This window comes from Chiloscyllium punctatum, chromosome 22 (assembly GCF_047496795.1).
Source record: "Chiloscyllium punctatum isolate Juve2018m chromosome 22, sChiPun1.3, whole genome shotgun sequence".
Lineage (NCBI taxonomy): Eukaryota > Metazoa > Chordata > Chondrichthyes > Orectolobiformes > Hemiscylliidae > Chiloscyllium > Chiloscyllium punctatum.
This window is the reverse complement of record NC_092760.1, coordinates 91,018,312-91,034,170: the sequence shown is the minus strand read 5'-3', so window position 1 is coordinate 91,034,170 and position 15,859 is coordinate 91,018,312. Positions and strand designations below refer to the sequence as shown.

At 41.9% G+C, this 15,859-nt stretch overlaps 1 protein-coding gene across 3 annotated transcripts in view; it reads right to left on the bottom strand.

Annotated features, from left to right (window-relative positions):
• Positions 1-15,859, bottom strand: part of ano1a (anoctamin 1, calcium activated chloride channel a) — a 214,552-nt gene that overhangs the window by 90,275 nt on the left and 108,418 nt on the right. For all 3 annotated transcript variants that reach the window (XM_072592818.1, XM_072592819.1, XM_072592821.1), the window contains 3 exons: positions 9,865-9,929; positions 6,999-7,133; positions 2,884-3,044 (listed from right to left, as the gene is read on the bottom strand). In XM_072592818.1, coding sequence (XP_072448919.1) covers positions 2,884-3,044; positions 6,999-7,133; positions 9,865-9,929 — 361 coding nt within the window. The remainder of the gene's footprint in view (positions 1-2,883; positions 3,045-6,998; positions 7,134-9,864; positions 9,930-15,859) is intronic.

The window sequence follows — 15,859 nt, the reverse complement described above, 5'->3', positions numbered from 1 at the left end:
GTCCGTTAGGATTGATTGCTTCCACAGGCTGTGCACAATGGGGTTTTATTTATTTTATTTTCTTCACCATCATGCTGAAATAACTCCATGTACCAACAGCTACATCATAGCCATTGAACTAAAACACCATTCTGAGCATGCATAGTGAGTGTGAGAAAGCAACTAGCCAATGTAGAGAAAATGTTGGTCCTGTGCACAAAATTGCTTCTGCAGCATGACAAAATAAAACTAAAAAACTGTCTGAGTTTTATGTTCCAACTGTTTACTATTGAAGAATTACACTGAATTGCAATTCGGATTAAACCATAATGGGCATCAATGGAGCATATTTTCCTACAGTGAGTAACTCGCCTCCTGACTCCCCAAAGCCTGTCCACCATCTACAAGGCACATATCAGGAGTGTGATGAAATACCCCCAACTTGCCTGGATGGGGGCAGCTCCAACACCACAAGAAACTTGACACCATCCAGGACAAAACAGCCTGCTTTTCTGGCACCACATCCACAAGCAACCATTCCCTGCACCAATAGCACTCAGTGACAACAGTATATACACCATCTACAAGATGCGCTACAGAAGTTCTCCAAGACTTCTCTAGCCCAGCAGCTTTCAAACCCACAACCACTTAGGAGGACAAGGGCAGCAGATACATGGGAATACTAGTACCTGCAAGTTCTCCTCTAAGCAACTCATTATCCTGACTTGGAAATATGTAGCTATTCCTTCATTGTCACAGGGTCAAAATCCTGAAATTCTCTCCCGAAGGGCATTGTGGGTCAAAATCTGCAGCAGATAAACAGTGGCAGTTCAAGGCAGCAGCTCACTACCACTTTCTCTCATAAGCAAGGCCTAAAATTGGGACGTGGTTTTAAAATTAGAAGTCACTATTTTAGGGCAGCAATGAGGGGAATTCTACTCCCTTGGCAGGGGGGGGCGGGGTGGAATGTACAACTGTGCACCTCTGCCCGAGAGGACAATGGAGACAGGGAAAAAAGGTGGCGATTGGGAAAAAGACAGGATCATGGATTCTGAAACAAATAGATTAGCCAACCTTATTAAATGTGGAGCAGGTTTGAAGAGTCAGATCATCTACTTTGGCTACATTTTTGTATGTTTGTATAGATTAATAATTCATTAGAAAACCATGTATCAGAGGTTAGATATGTTCCATACCAATATATTATAAACTATTTATTTACTAGTTACTTTGAAAGGTTTAGGATGATTACAGAGTTTGAGAGCTACATTTTAGTACTTGCTGGTACATTGCTCATGAGGTGCTCAGCACAGATCACTAGCTATAACAATAACTACCATTTAACATTGGGGTTGATAGTTAGCTAACAAGATATAAAAGGAGGGATAGCAAGCATGGTCCATTATTCCCTGCATAGTCATCTTAATTCTGGGAGGAAAAATAAAACTAGAAAAATCAAAAGAATAATCAATGGGCAATTTATTTTCCAAATGTCTTTCTCGCCCAGCTCAAAGAGAGAATTGACAAAGAGGGTAGACAAGGGCAGATTGCTTGGCAAGAAATGGTGTGCAGGGTGAAGGACACATTGGCTGTTGGTACTGGAACCAGAGCAGGCAGGATGGGCAGAATGGCATCTTTCTGCACCAAAATAATTCCAAGAGTCTGGGTAATGTATTCAATACAACAAGTCCCCATTTCTATAAAACACCTGTTCATTAAAAGGCTGTTAATAAGAAGAGAAGAAGCTACTCAGAGTCAGGGGCAGGCAGCAGAAAGGACAGCTTGCTGCATTGGAGGTTAGAAAACAGCAAGGATGGTCAATGGTAGCTATTCAGAAGGCCAGGAAGCAAAACCTGGATCCCCAGAAAGGTCAAGTTAGTTCATAGTTTACAGTAACAAATTAGAGTTTGAAATCAAAGATACAAAAACAGGAATTAGCAATAGGAGTAGGTGGAGATAAAGTGTGGCGATATCACAATGTGAGGGCACTCTATCCCCCAGCTCCCCCCACAAATGGGGATCCTACTGGATTTTATTGGGTCGCCGAGTGGTGACCCAGTCGATCTCTGTTTACATCTTGGGACAATGATGTCTCAGTATGTCTGAATCAGTTGGCCAGAGGCTGGGCTGCAGGTGGTACAGCAATGCAGAGATTTAGGAGCAAAAGCCAAGTTGGGGGAGAGGTTTCAGGTTGGGTTTGAAGGAGTGAAATTGTAGGGTGGGTGGGGGCTGCAGAGTACAGGGAGTGGCCCTTAGTAGCCAACCTTCCACATCCATGCACCAGATCATCCCAATTAGGGAATGGGGCAAGGCCACCATTAGTAGCCCCTAACCCACCCCACCATCCCCAAACAAACTCCAATCGGCTATTCCATATTGCTGATGGGCAAGAATGCCACTGCTTTTAACAGCTGGGTACAGAGTTAGTTGTGGTCTAGATGTGAAGAGATCTTTAAATGATCACGTGAAGGTTTTATTGAGCAATGGGTGATAGAAGTTGAGATTGGACTTGGGGCCCTGAACTGGACTGCCATGACTGGGGAAAGGCGACAGCCAATCCAGAGTTGTCCCTCCCCCCACCCCCCTTCATCCAGATGTACTTCCCACTCACCAGCCTGTATATAATTTGGGTTCCAAGTACAACACGACGTCCATCCGGTTTTTCATTCCCCAGTAGATTAGAGTCCACTGGGAAGGTTCTTTCAGGAGGCGATGACAGTGCCACACTGACCTGCCCTTTAAACTGGTGTTTGTCTGGCTTTCTTTTGTAATTTTTGTCTTAAATTCAAGGGCTGCAATGATAAACTGTGCAATTGGATAATCTCTTATTTATCAAAATTATTTCCTGGCATTTTGTATTACTTCTGATTGTAAAAATGGATAAGATTAGATAAGGTTCCTTACCCCACAATGCCATGAAAATCGAATAGAAAACAGTTGCAGGATTATCGAACAGGTGACTCGCTCGGGCTGTGGCGCAGATTGAGCTCAGCTTCCAGTAACTGCACGTTTTGTCACACAGAGGGCACATTGTGATGTTGGTACGTTCATTACACATCTCCATGCTACAGGACAGGGAAGGACAGCACACAGGTTATCTCATTGAGGTTCACCAAGAAATAAAACAGACAGGCAATCATCATGAAAAGATCCAGTGGACACGTTCAAGGTAAGGATTGCTGGATTCATTCATGGCAACAATCCAAGAGGTGGATTTGATAAATGAGAGCTGGGTCCAGGGTAACCACCAACGGCCCTCAGGATTCGGTTGAAGAATCTGTCAATTGTACTGCAAACTCCCCAGATCCCGGTGATTCCAGTATCAGTCAGACAAAGTGACAGACTATTCAGGGTGGGCTGTGCATCCCTGGGTGCGGGGGTTATAGTCTGCAAAGGAAAGGTAACTGCAATAGTCCAGGCTAGGTTTGTAGGACTGGGTGAACACACCAACCCTACACTAAGACAGAGGACACTAGAAAGAAACCAAAAAACAGATGCTCAAAATCTGAAACAAAAAAAAACAAAAACAAAAACAAAAACAATCTGCTGGAGAAATTCAGGTCTGGCAACAAATGTCGAGAGAGAAACCGAGTTAACATTCCAGAGAGAAGCATCCTGCTTTTTTGTCCCTGTAATAGAGAATCCTGCATGATGCTCACTTGAACCAATTTGGTCTCTAAATTACTTTTTTATTCATTCACAGGATGATAGCATCATTGGCTTGGTAGCATTTATTGCCCAGAGGGCAGTTAAGAGTCAACCACATCGCTATGGGTGTGGAATCACATATAGGTCAGATTGGGTAAGGACCACAGTTTCATAGGTCATATACATGGACTTCAGTAAGACATTTGATAAGGTTCCCCATGGTAGGCTGATGGAGAAAGTGAAGTCGCACAGGGTCCAGGGTGTACTAGCTGGATGGTTAGAGAACTGGCTGGGCAACAGGAGACAGTAGTGGTGGAAGGGAGTTTCTCAAAACAGAGACCTGTGACCAGTGGTGTTCCACAGGGATCCGTGCTGGCACCACTGTTTGTGATATACATAAATGATCTGGAAGAAGGTGTCAGTTGCCTCATGAGCAAGTTTACAGCTGACACTAAGGTCGGTGGAGTAGCAGATAGTGAAGGGAACTGTCAGAATGCAGCAGCATATAGATAGACGAATGACAGATGGAGTTCAATCCAGTTAAATGTGAGATAATGTATTTGGAAGATGAAATTCCAGAGTGAACTATACAGTAAATGGAAAAGCCCTAGGGAAAATTGATGTACAGAGAGATCTGGGTGTTCAGGTCCATTGTACCCTGAAGGTGGCAACGCAGGTTAAAAGTGGTCAAGGTGGCATGTGGCATACTTTCCTTCATCGGACGGGGTACTGAGTATAAGAGTTGGCAGGTCATGTTACAGTTGTATTGGACTTTGGTTCAGCCACATTTGGAATACTGCGTACAGTTCTGGTCACCACATTACCAAAAGGATGTGGATGTTTTGGAGAGGGTGCAGAGGTGGTTCACCAGTATGTTGCCTGGTATGGAAAGTGTTAGCTATGAAGAGACAGGTTGAGTAGATCAGGATTACTTTCATTAGAAAGACAAGGTTGAGAGGGAACCTGATAGAAGTTTACAAAACAGAGGTATAGACAGGTTGGATAGCAAGAGGCTCTCTCTTCCCTCCTCCTCCTCCTCCAAACCCACCCACCCGAGTGGGGGACTCAATTACTAGGGGGTCACAAGTTCAAGGTGAGAGGGGAAAGTTTAGGGGAGATATAGATGGAGAGTTCTTTATGCAGAGGGTGTGGGTACCTAAAACACGTTGCCAGCAGAGGTGGTCAAGGCAGGCATGGTAGCTTCATTGAAGACATATCTAGATAGATACATGAATGGGCAGGGAGCAGAGGGTCACAGATCCTTAGAAAATAGGTGACAGGTTTAGATGGAGGATCTGGATCGGCGTAGGCCTGAATGGCCGAAGGGCCTGTTCCTGTGCTGTAATTTTCTTTGATCGCTTTCCTTTCCTGAAGGACTTTAGAGACACAGATGTACTGATAATCAGCAATGGATTCATGGGTCACCAGAAGACTCAATTTCAGATTTTTTGTTGAATTCAAATTCCACCACCTGCCACGATGGGATTCACGTCTGGTTCCCAGAACATTACCTGGGTCTCGGGATTAACAGTCCAGCGATAATATCACCATGCCATCGCCTTCCCTATTATCAGGAAATGATCTTTGGGTGCCACATCCTGTTGTAAATTGATCTGACCTTGAGGTCTGCACAGCCTCCAAAGTGATTCACCTTCCTGAAATTCACTATGAACTGAGTGCTACTAGCTGTGGGGCTGGTATCAACACCCACAAACTTTTATGGAATTACCATCACGTTCCTGCTGGGCAGCCACTTCAATCTCAGTCTGAGATTTTCACTTCTTTATCTTTCCAGTTTAATCCTATGACCTATATAACGCTGGATTATTTATTTCTTCACTCAGAATTTTTCATGTTATTGAATCAGTTATCAGTTGCACTGGCACAGGATTAAAAAATGCTACACTGTCTAAAACACAACTGTGCAACTGGAGGTAATCACATCATTGAGTTTAACTGATTGCGACACTGAAGGAGACTATTCTCTAGGTAAAATGGTGAAACAACTAGTGTACAATAGATAAAGAATCAAACAAGCAGAAACTTAACATATCTAGAAGAAAGAAAGAGATTAATAAACTGGATAAATATTCCCAAGTTACTAGCATCTAACATAGACACTTTATCAAATAAAAAACTATTCAACATGAAACATTTCTAGTCAAATATCAAAAATAGAGCGTTTCTTTTCCAAAAATCAATCACGATGTTTTTGGTGAACCCCTGTGTGATTGGGTTCATGATAACAATATCCAGTGAATAAACTTTTTTTAAAACCTCACCCTCAAGGGTCTCAGGTCAGGTACTACAGTGTTGCTTTGACATTCCTACTGTTTTTCAAACAGTTATTCAACGTGACCTTTCAAAATGCTTCAGACAAACCACAGGAACAGTCATTTATGGTTACTTTTACTATGTAGGGAATTGTTTGCTGCTGTAGATCTGAGCAGTGTAGAAACTGGGTTAAAACATCCTCGGATTATGGAAAACAGATCTTATAGTCAACAGGAAACTTCTCAGTACTCAGGCCTGGTAAAGATTCAACCTGATCCCAGTGTAGACTCACTGTCACATCTCAACTCCACAAAAGAAATTTACATTTTAAATAAATACATTTAAAAAAGGTGGTTTCATAACAACTATGGACACGAGGAAAACTTTATACCTGACTAAACTGCTTTCCAACTCCTGGCTTTCCTTCCAGGAATGCCCTCATTTTAAAATCCATTCCAGTATTTAAGGTGGCATTGTATGAAATCAAAAGAAACAGGACAAAAATAAAATCACACTCAGCTTAGGTGGCTAGCTTGCAATGCAGAATGAGGCCAACAGTGATAGTTTAAATTGCACATTGGCGGTGGTTACCACGAAGGACACTCCTTCTCAACCTCCCCCCTCCCCTGCCCCCCCTCACCCTCACCCTCGCCAGAGGCATGGTGACCTTGATGTTAAGCCACCATCAGTTGTCTCACTTGGTCTAATGGAGAGCAACCTTTTGGTCATCTGGGACCATGGCAACCTTACCTTTGCAACGTTTCAGCCAGAGGTCAAGTACTGTTTCAGGGAGGCAGGATAGAACTGGAAATGAATCATCTAAGTTTATCAATTTTTAGTTACAAAGACACACATTACAAATGGGCACAAAAAAAGTGTCAGAGCCTGAAGATTTGCTAAACACAAATGGGCTCAGTTAGTTTGCCGTCACAAGGAAGAACCAGTTTGTAATTCCTGGTGTTATGATGACAGCTCTCCAGGAAGACTTAATAGGGTGCTTTCAAACAAAAATACATTGAAGTCTGGATTGAAGTATCCAGCTAAAAATAATATACACACAGTCACGTAGAGGAAGAATGAAATTGCTCTAACGATACCTGGGAATATTGTAATCAACAGTTGCACAGCCATACAGGAAGACAATGACCCCAACAGTGGATGCTGGGATCAGTAACTGTGTGTAGACTCCAAGCCAGGCAAAGTAGAAGGCAATCTTCTCACCAAAGTACTTCCTGAAAGAGATCATCTGTTCATTTGAAAATCTCAGTTGTTTCCAAATGATCATTAATGTAATTAGAATAAAGATGCAATCCTCAAATGAAAGTTGTGTTTCTTTTTAAAACTATGTCTGTTGAATGACACATTCGCCTCTCTCCATTTGTTGTACTGTGATGATGTCCTCTCTATAACCTTTCAAAAGCCAGGTAGGAAAAACTTCAAAGTGCTCAACACCCGTGACTCACCAATTAAGCTTCTTCACGCCATCTGACTGCAGTCAGACTCTATCCGAGGATCTGTGTTAGTAAGAGACACCTTCACATCACATCCAATTGAGAAAGTGGCACAGCCACACAAAGGGAAGACACTCTGGGACTCCCAACCAGACGGATTGCCCAAGTGCAGAAACAGGAGAGGACTAACCAGTGAATTCTTGTGATCAAACATAGCTATTTATGAATTTAGCCATTTAATAGGAATATGCAACCAGTGAAGATGATAAGTTTCAAAAAGTCCTTCAAAAGAAAATTCACTCGAGGGGATCATCCAAACTTTGGCACGAGTTAGATATTGCTGATCAATCCTTATACTGCATCATGAGATTGTACAGTAAGCTCTGGGAGATCACACACACAAACAGCAAGTAAGTAGCAAAACAAAATGGTCTGCTAGGTTCATTGCATGAGATAACAGGCTATCATCTTGGAGGAGAAAGTGAGGACTGCAGATGCTGGAGATCAGAGCTGAAAATGTGATGCTGGAAAAGCGCAGCAGGTCAGGCAGCATCCAAGGAGCAGGAGAATCGACGTTTCGGGCATGAGCCCTTCTTTCCTGAAAGAGGGCTCATACCCAAAAAGTCGATTCTCCTGCTCCTTGGATGCTATCCATCTTGGACTCAAAAGATAAATGTATCTGTTTTTTTTTAATTAAACTGGGTAGGAGCTAGGAACTGTGGATGAGAGGGAAAGTTAGGGACTTAAGTACAAAAATTATTTTAAAAAAAACAAGTGGATGGCAAAATGATAATTTAAAACATTACTGAATCAACAAAATTCACAAAAGAGACGATACTATGTTAAAATTGTAATGTGCTCTGGTTGAAGCTGTTCCAGGAGTTACTCTAAGTGAGACCAGACTCCAAACCTCAGCAAGAAATCACTGCCCTGGGACACGGAGGTGTAGAGTAATACCCGGGACAAATGACAAGGACAGGGTGAATAGATTTAGAATGAATGTAGCTGATTAAACCTTTCCATTAGACCCCTCGATAAAGATGATCAAAGGAATGGATGACAACAGAAAGGTTCTCCTATTCTGGCTCCTTCTAGTGACCTCAATTAAAGGTTAAAGCCAAGGTGCTCAGGATCAGACAGACTGGATGGATCGGAAATACATTCCTGACAAAAGCTGTGAAGCTAGCTTAATTGATTAACACTGTGACAAAAATGCAGAATCACAGAACCAAGATGGACCAATGAAGTCACAGATCCTCCATGATTCAAGCCAGCAGTGAAATAGGCTCAAGGGGCTTAATGGCCTCAGTTTCTATACAGATGATTTGGACGTTAAAATTTGCTCAGCTTCATCTTCAATGACTGTGGAACTAGGTTATTTTGCTTTAACCATTTACATTTATACAGATTTTAGCTGCTGCAATAGCCTGAAAACACATTTCTCTGGTGGTCCAGAGAGACTCACCCTAATGACTTCTTGCATGTCATTTTCACTTTCCCAAACTTGGGATTCAAACGCTAAATTTGAACTCAACCTTCAGTGCACAGGCTCACTAAATTGATTCCAGCACTCCACATAGCACTGAGGAAACCACACAGAATGCAGTTTACTTTCACAACAGATAACAGATGGCCAAGGGCAGAAGAGTCTCAAAACTATCGAGCTCAGTGTTTCTTCATAGCTCCCTGGGGTGGGAGGATGAGGGGACAATGAGAATAGGGGTGACAGGCTATTGTAGGCATTAGTAAGTTCATGGCAACTGACAGGAATTACTCATGGAGTAGCAGTAAGAATTGTGAAATCGGGAAAGATACAAATGTTTCCTCAGGAATGTTAGCCTATTCCACTGTCCCCTTTATTCATCAGTACTGACTGATGGACATGAGCAAGGGGACAAGTGTGGGGAGTTGTGGGGGGTGGGGGGCAGGGGGAGGGGGCGGTGTGGGGGAAAGAAAATAAAGAGGGGAGGGGAGGGGAGGGGAGGGGTGTGTGTGGGGATGAGGATAAATAGCTTGAATAATTTTCTTACACCTGATAGTCGGTCGGTCGGGTCAGTCAATCCTTGCCTCCATTTAGGAACAGTAATTATAAAAAACTATATTAGAAAGTTTTATAAGTTCATCTCCCTCCACTTGCATGTTCCTTTCAAGTCACCTTATTGAAACTAAACACTTGCAAAACAATAAAAAGCAGAAAGAAAGTGAAAAATATACTTTCAAAAATGGACTGATCTCATTTTTAAAACAGTTTACTAATAATTGACAATGCAATAAAAGTCATATTAAACAAAAGTCAAACCGAAATCTAACCACTCATTGTGGCTCGGATACTTGTAAAAGACGTCTTAGTTTTAGATAAATAAATCGATTGGAACTCTCACTTTTGCATGGCATCATTATAAATGTATTATTTATACTCACGCATAGGATTCTGCCAGCAGAACAAAGACAGTATCATCAGTAAAAGGAAAATCATTTTTGCTAGTCAATGAATTAACCACATGTTCCTTACCTAATGAGATCAAGTGGCTGGAATTTGTAAAATATTCCATAACTAGCCCATTCTTTATAGAGGAGCTGAAGGAGAAGGTATAGAATTAGATTAATTGCACATATCCTGAAAACTAGCAGTCTACACAATTGCAGAAGCTGACGCATATTTCAATGATTACAGGCTCAATGTGTAGAGGTGATATTAGAGAATCATACAGCTCTACAGCATAGAAAAAGACTCTTCAGCCCATCAAGCCTGCCCTGGTCGAAAACAAAGTAACTAACTATTCTCGTCCCATTTTCCAGAACTTGGCACAACCCACATCTGTTTGAGCATAAATCAGGAATCACAGCTGCAACAATTGGTACATTGCTCAGAGATTCTGTACTGACCACAATAGCGTTAGGATACATGAAAACACAAGGCCCTAGAACTTGAAGCTAATACTTTATTATCTCTACAACAAACCCAATTATAAATACACATTAGCTCAAATGATTAAAAGGATTACAAAATCACGTTTATCTGCAGCCTTTGTATGGAGAACATCCCAAGCCACTGCACAAATAAAACAAAACACAGGGAGGAATTAGGAGCAACTGAAAAATGCCATTTAAACCCATCACATCAAACAAAAAAGGTCAAGGGGATTGGGCAAGAGGTTGTTAGAGCACAGGACCACGATTGTTGGATGAAATGCAATTGGAAGATTACTGCTGGCTTGCCATTGCCATGTGATCTCTGCATCACCAGGAAGTCCAAAGGGAAGAGTGATACTAAAACAGTAACACTTGGAAATGAATGGACTCACTGTACAGGAACTCCATTTGGAGGCTTGCAAGAAAGTCAGATCACCATTCACATGTTTTACTAATTTCTTCCTTTCTGGGAGAACCTGCGTGCGCAGACTGAGACACCATCATTTCTTACATGGCATCAGGAACAGTGCCTGCTAATTCTTTTCCAAGTGTGTGTTAACTTTTAAGGTATGGGTACATCAGCAACATCTCGAATCAGACAATGCTGCAAACATTTACAACCACTGATTGTGCCAACATGGAGTAGCTGTGGATACATGCAGCTTTGAGGAGAATACTGGTCAGGAAGAGCATCTCTGAAAATTTGAACATTCTCAGAGCTACAAGAGAGCCAGCTGCTGAAATAAACAGCAAGGGAGGGTTTAAAATCAAAACTTTGAATATTGGAAGAGTCAAAATGATTATGCATTTGCACTCCCTGCTGCTGTGGCAATGAAAGGATATGTGACCTGGAACTGATCTCTTTCCAACGTCCCACCCCCACTCAGTTGCAAAACTATGAAATAGCTACAGTTAGTTACACTTAAAACAAAACAGCAAAGTTTAGGAGTACTGTTGACGCAGTGCTACACTACAATAGCTGGAGAAAGAATACTACAAGCGATAGTGCAGCCTCTACCTCACGAAGCAGAAAAGCCAGGCGACAGAGATTTTGATGGCTTTGGAGAAATATACCTGAGCCCTGTATTGATGTTGCTTACTTGCTCAGAAGATTTCCAGGGAGAGGGTGACTATTGATCAGTTTGTGACTGCACTGATGCATCACACTGAATCCAGAGAGTTTGCACAATTGCAATAATGCCCAAGAGAGAGGCTTGACAAATTCCAAGGTGAAAGTGAGGACTGCAGAGGCTGGAGATCAGAGTCAAGATTAGTGAGATGGTGGAAAAGCACAGCAGGTCAGACAGCATCCGTGGAACAGGAAAATTGACATTTCAGGCAGGCGAGCTTCATCAGAAAGGGCTCCTGCCCAAAATATTGATTTTCCTGCTCCTCAGATGCTGCCTGGCCTGTGCTTTCTCAGCACCACTCTAATCTTGACAAATTCCAAGATGAACTTGTTGAAAGATATCAGCTGGAAGAGGAGAAAATTATTTAAGAAAACTAATCAGCATAGCCATAAGCTCCAAGGTAGTCACTCAATCTGTAGCTGGAGCATATTAAAGTGGGAGAACCAATGAGACTTTGTATTATGCAAGGATTCAGTACAGAATGAATTAGAACAGAGAAATATTTAAGGAAACATGGTATGGATGGAAATGGTAATGTCATTGGAGTAGTAATGCAGAATCCAATTAGTGCTGTGGGGACATGGGCTCAAATCTTACACCAGATGGCAAAATTTCACAGGGGCAGCATGGTAGCTCAATAGTTAGCACTGCTGCCTCACAGCACCAGGGGACCCAGGTTCAATTCCACTCTGGGGTGACACAGGAGTTTGCATTTTCTCCTCATGTCTGCATGGTTTCCTCAGGATACTCCAGCTTCTTCCCACAGTCTAAAGATGTGCAGGTTAGGTGGACTGACCATGGGAAAATACAGGGTTACAGGGATATGGTAGAAGGGTGACCTGGGAGGGATGCTCTTTGGAAGGTCAGCGTGAACTCTATGGGCTGAATAGCCTGCTTCCATACTGTAGGGATTCTACGAAGTGTCAACAGAAAGACTAAGAGTCAGAGGGTGGAATTTAAATATTGTGAAGATCACACCCAGTGTGGGAGAAGCAATGCTCTGTTAGAAGTTGTAGCCCTTTACATAGGGTGGCTTAGCTCGGAGTAACAAAGCAAATAGATGAAATGGCTGCTGGAGAGATGTCAGACAATGAAGCTGATAAATCATTCTGCACTGTACAACAGGGGCCGTTTCAAAGTCTAAAAGCTGAGGAATGGATAAGGACTAGGAGGGTGATGATAGCAGGAGCAGAACACTGAGCACACATGAAAGGGTCACACAGACACCGACGCTTTGTTCAACATCACAGGTTCACAGACCCAAGAGAAATTATTCCAGATAGAGCCCTCAAAAAAGGTAAGCTTCAGGTGATATTATGGAATGGCCCTCATCCCCAGAGAAAGAAGCAACTAAAGAGCCCACTGTAATAAGAAAAATAATGATCGGGAATTCCAGATAAAGGAGAATCCGCTCATCTCCATTAAAGACAGTCTGAAGTTGAACAGTAACTTGCTCCAGAAGAGGGATGTAGCATTCCACAATCACTAATTGAAAAGTTTCCTGTTGAACAGAGTCTTAAAATTCTAAACATTTACACGCATCTTGGATCTCTTTCTGGTAGCTACCATTTCAAAGTGATGTGTGCGCTAACTCAAATTGGCTGAGCAGTGCCTAAAACACACATGGAGAACTGGAAAAGGGAATTATTAATAAAGTGACAAGTCCCACAGACTGAATTAGCAGCTTGTTGACAGGGAAGGATCTGAAAAAGAATGAACATGGATTCCAAAGGATTTCAATAAATCTTTAACGAGCTCTTGTTACACGTGCTGACACTGTTGAAGAAACTTTACTACAACTTGCCAAGCCAATGTTATTCATCACCCTCAACATGACGGATGGTCACTGGTAGGTGAAGCTGGATGATAACAGCTGTTTTCCAACCACATTCTCAACGTTAGTTACAACACACTTGTTAGACCTCAACTGGAGCACTGAACAGTTACAGGTAAGTATAGGAAAAATGTGAACACATTGTAGTTTGTGCAGAAGCACTTCCCAGAAATGGCTCCAGGAACAAACTTCAGTTATGAGGTTGGTTGAAGTTGTTACTGTTTTCCTTGGGGAGAAGATGGAGGAGATTAGATAGGGGCTTTCAAAATCACAAATGGACTCGATATCGTAGACAGGGACAAACTATTCCCACTCAAAAGAACAAACAAGAGTGCACAGATTTAAAGTGCTGTAAAAGCAACAAAGTGTGAAGTGACAGAACGGTTTTTCACACAGCAAGTATAACGTGTGGAAGACACTACCTGGAAAATGCAGAGGCAGAGGAATTCGAGAGAGCATTGGATGCAAAAAGGGGATAGAGAGAAAACAGGAGAGTGGCACAAGGTAGTGACATGCATTTGAACAGCAGGTGCAGGCACAATGGGCCAAATAGCCTCTTCCTGGAGCTGTAACAAACCCGATTCTGAGAATAAGGCAGTCAGCACGAGACAGTCAATGATCATTCCAAAGTGGAAGGCATTGAGGATGATCTATTCGTCTATGAATGTGGAGTTATGATGGAAGGAGCATGACAGACCACAATCAGAATCCAGTGAGACTGCTGGGGACAGCTCATTGCAGGAGCTTGAAGCTGAAGAAAATGAAGCAATTGAAGGTCTGCATGGTCAAGTACACAGGTCACATACTGTCAGTACAAGGACTTCATTGGTTATTGACCCACAACAGGAATGCAGTGACAAGATAAAATCAAGATCAAGACCTGCAGATCTAAAGATGTAAAGTACATGCAAAGACAGACAAGGTGAAACAGACTAAAGTTAACAGTTGTTACTGGATTAGTGGTGCTGGAAGAGCACAGCAGTTCAGGCAGCATCCAACGAGCAGCGAAACTAACAGTTGTGTTGATGAATGATAGTTTTTAATTGTTGAGCATGTACGTGGGGTAATTTATAATTATAAATAATAGCACTTGCTTCGACATTTAAAAGGATGTTTGCAGGAATTCAATGACATTGGCGTACTGGCTGGTGACGTCTAACTCAGCTGAAAGGAACTTTGTATCGAACTCTAGCAGATACTAGACACACCAAGGTGACAGCAGAGGTGAAGCAATGACCTGGGACTTGCTTACATGGGGTTGGAGTCTTTAAATCCCAAGTCAGTCTGTTCCTTGAAGACTATTTTTCAGGTTGTCACTTTGGGCAAATGGATGATAAAGGTTGGAGGTCACTATTTAAACTGTTCCTTGAGAAGAAAGTACCAAATTTCCAGCTGGCAGGGAACTCTCTGAGCAGGTAGATCACTCCTGATCCCAGTGTATAGTGGGGTAGGGGGTTGAACAATCTATTCCTTTGGTCTTATGATCTTAAAGGGAAAAGCAAAAAAAAGAGCCCATAAAAACCCTTTGTGTTGAACTATAAATTTAGGTAGTAATTATTTTCTCTCAATATGCATAAATACAGAATTACTTTGCTAAAATCCATTGTTAAGAAGTTACCATAGTATTAATAGTGGACTAATTTATCTCAGGCCTGAAAACTTTAATTGCTCAGGAGGTAGTTTGTGCAAAAACAGAAACTCTTGGATAGATGATGTGACATGAGCACAAGCAGTGACATTAGCACACCAGATGGTCAAAAGTTGGTTACAAAGATTATTGCAAGAAACACTATAATCTCTTTTTCCCACAATTACCATGCTAAGGTGACCCTTACAACACGTACACAGATTCATCATGACAAAAGCTTTGAGCAGGAGTTCCGCAAAGCTTTTGAGGACGTCAACCAGTCGGGCGTCATTAGTCTCTTGCACTTGAAGATCAGAAGATTTACATGACCCTTAGCCTTCATTTATTTTGTGGGAAGATTTTTTGAACTGAGAACAGGATGAACTTCTGACTGTTCTATACAAAGACTCATCACAGAAAAAATCAGAATGAACCCTTCCCTGAGAACATTTACATATCTATGACCTTTGGAGAGTATCTGTAGTCACTACAATTGTTGCTTAGGGCCATTCATTAAATAATAAAACTTCAACTCAAGTGATCAAAATGCTTTACTATGCCTTAAACAAGGGTTCCAACAAATCCCATAGGAACCATCAGTGTAATAACCAATGAACACATTAAAAATATAAATCTAAATGGGACATGCAGATTGCCACAAAAGCTTGGATATCGTTTACACAAATCACCACCAACTTCCTGCAGGCTATTTCAGTCACTTGAGAAAGCCAGCTGGAATGATGAAGAAAATAAGAAAACAACAGATTTTCTGCAGTTAACTAACCAGGAAGAATGGGAATGTTGGGGTAGGGAAGAGTGAGGATGACTGGGTGACAACATAAAATACTAAAAAAAACCCTTCAACCGGAAGAGTGTGTAACAACAAAATGTGTCACTCAGCTTTTGATTAGAATGTTGTTAAATTAAATTATTGCCTTCACCAGCTCTTCACTGCCGGTGCTGCTCTTTTGGACATTGTAGCTCCAAGTAACTAAATATTCTA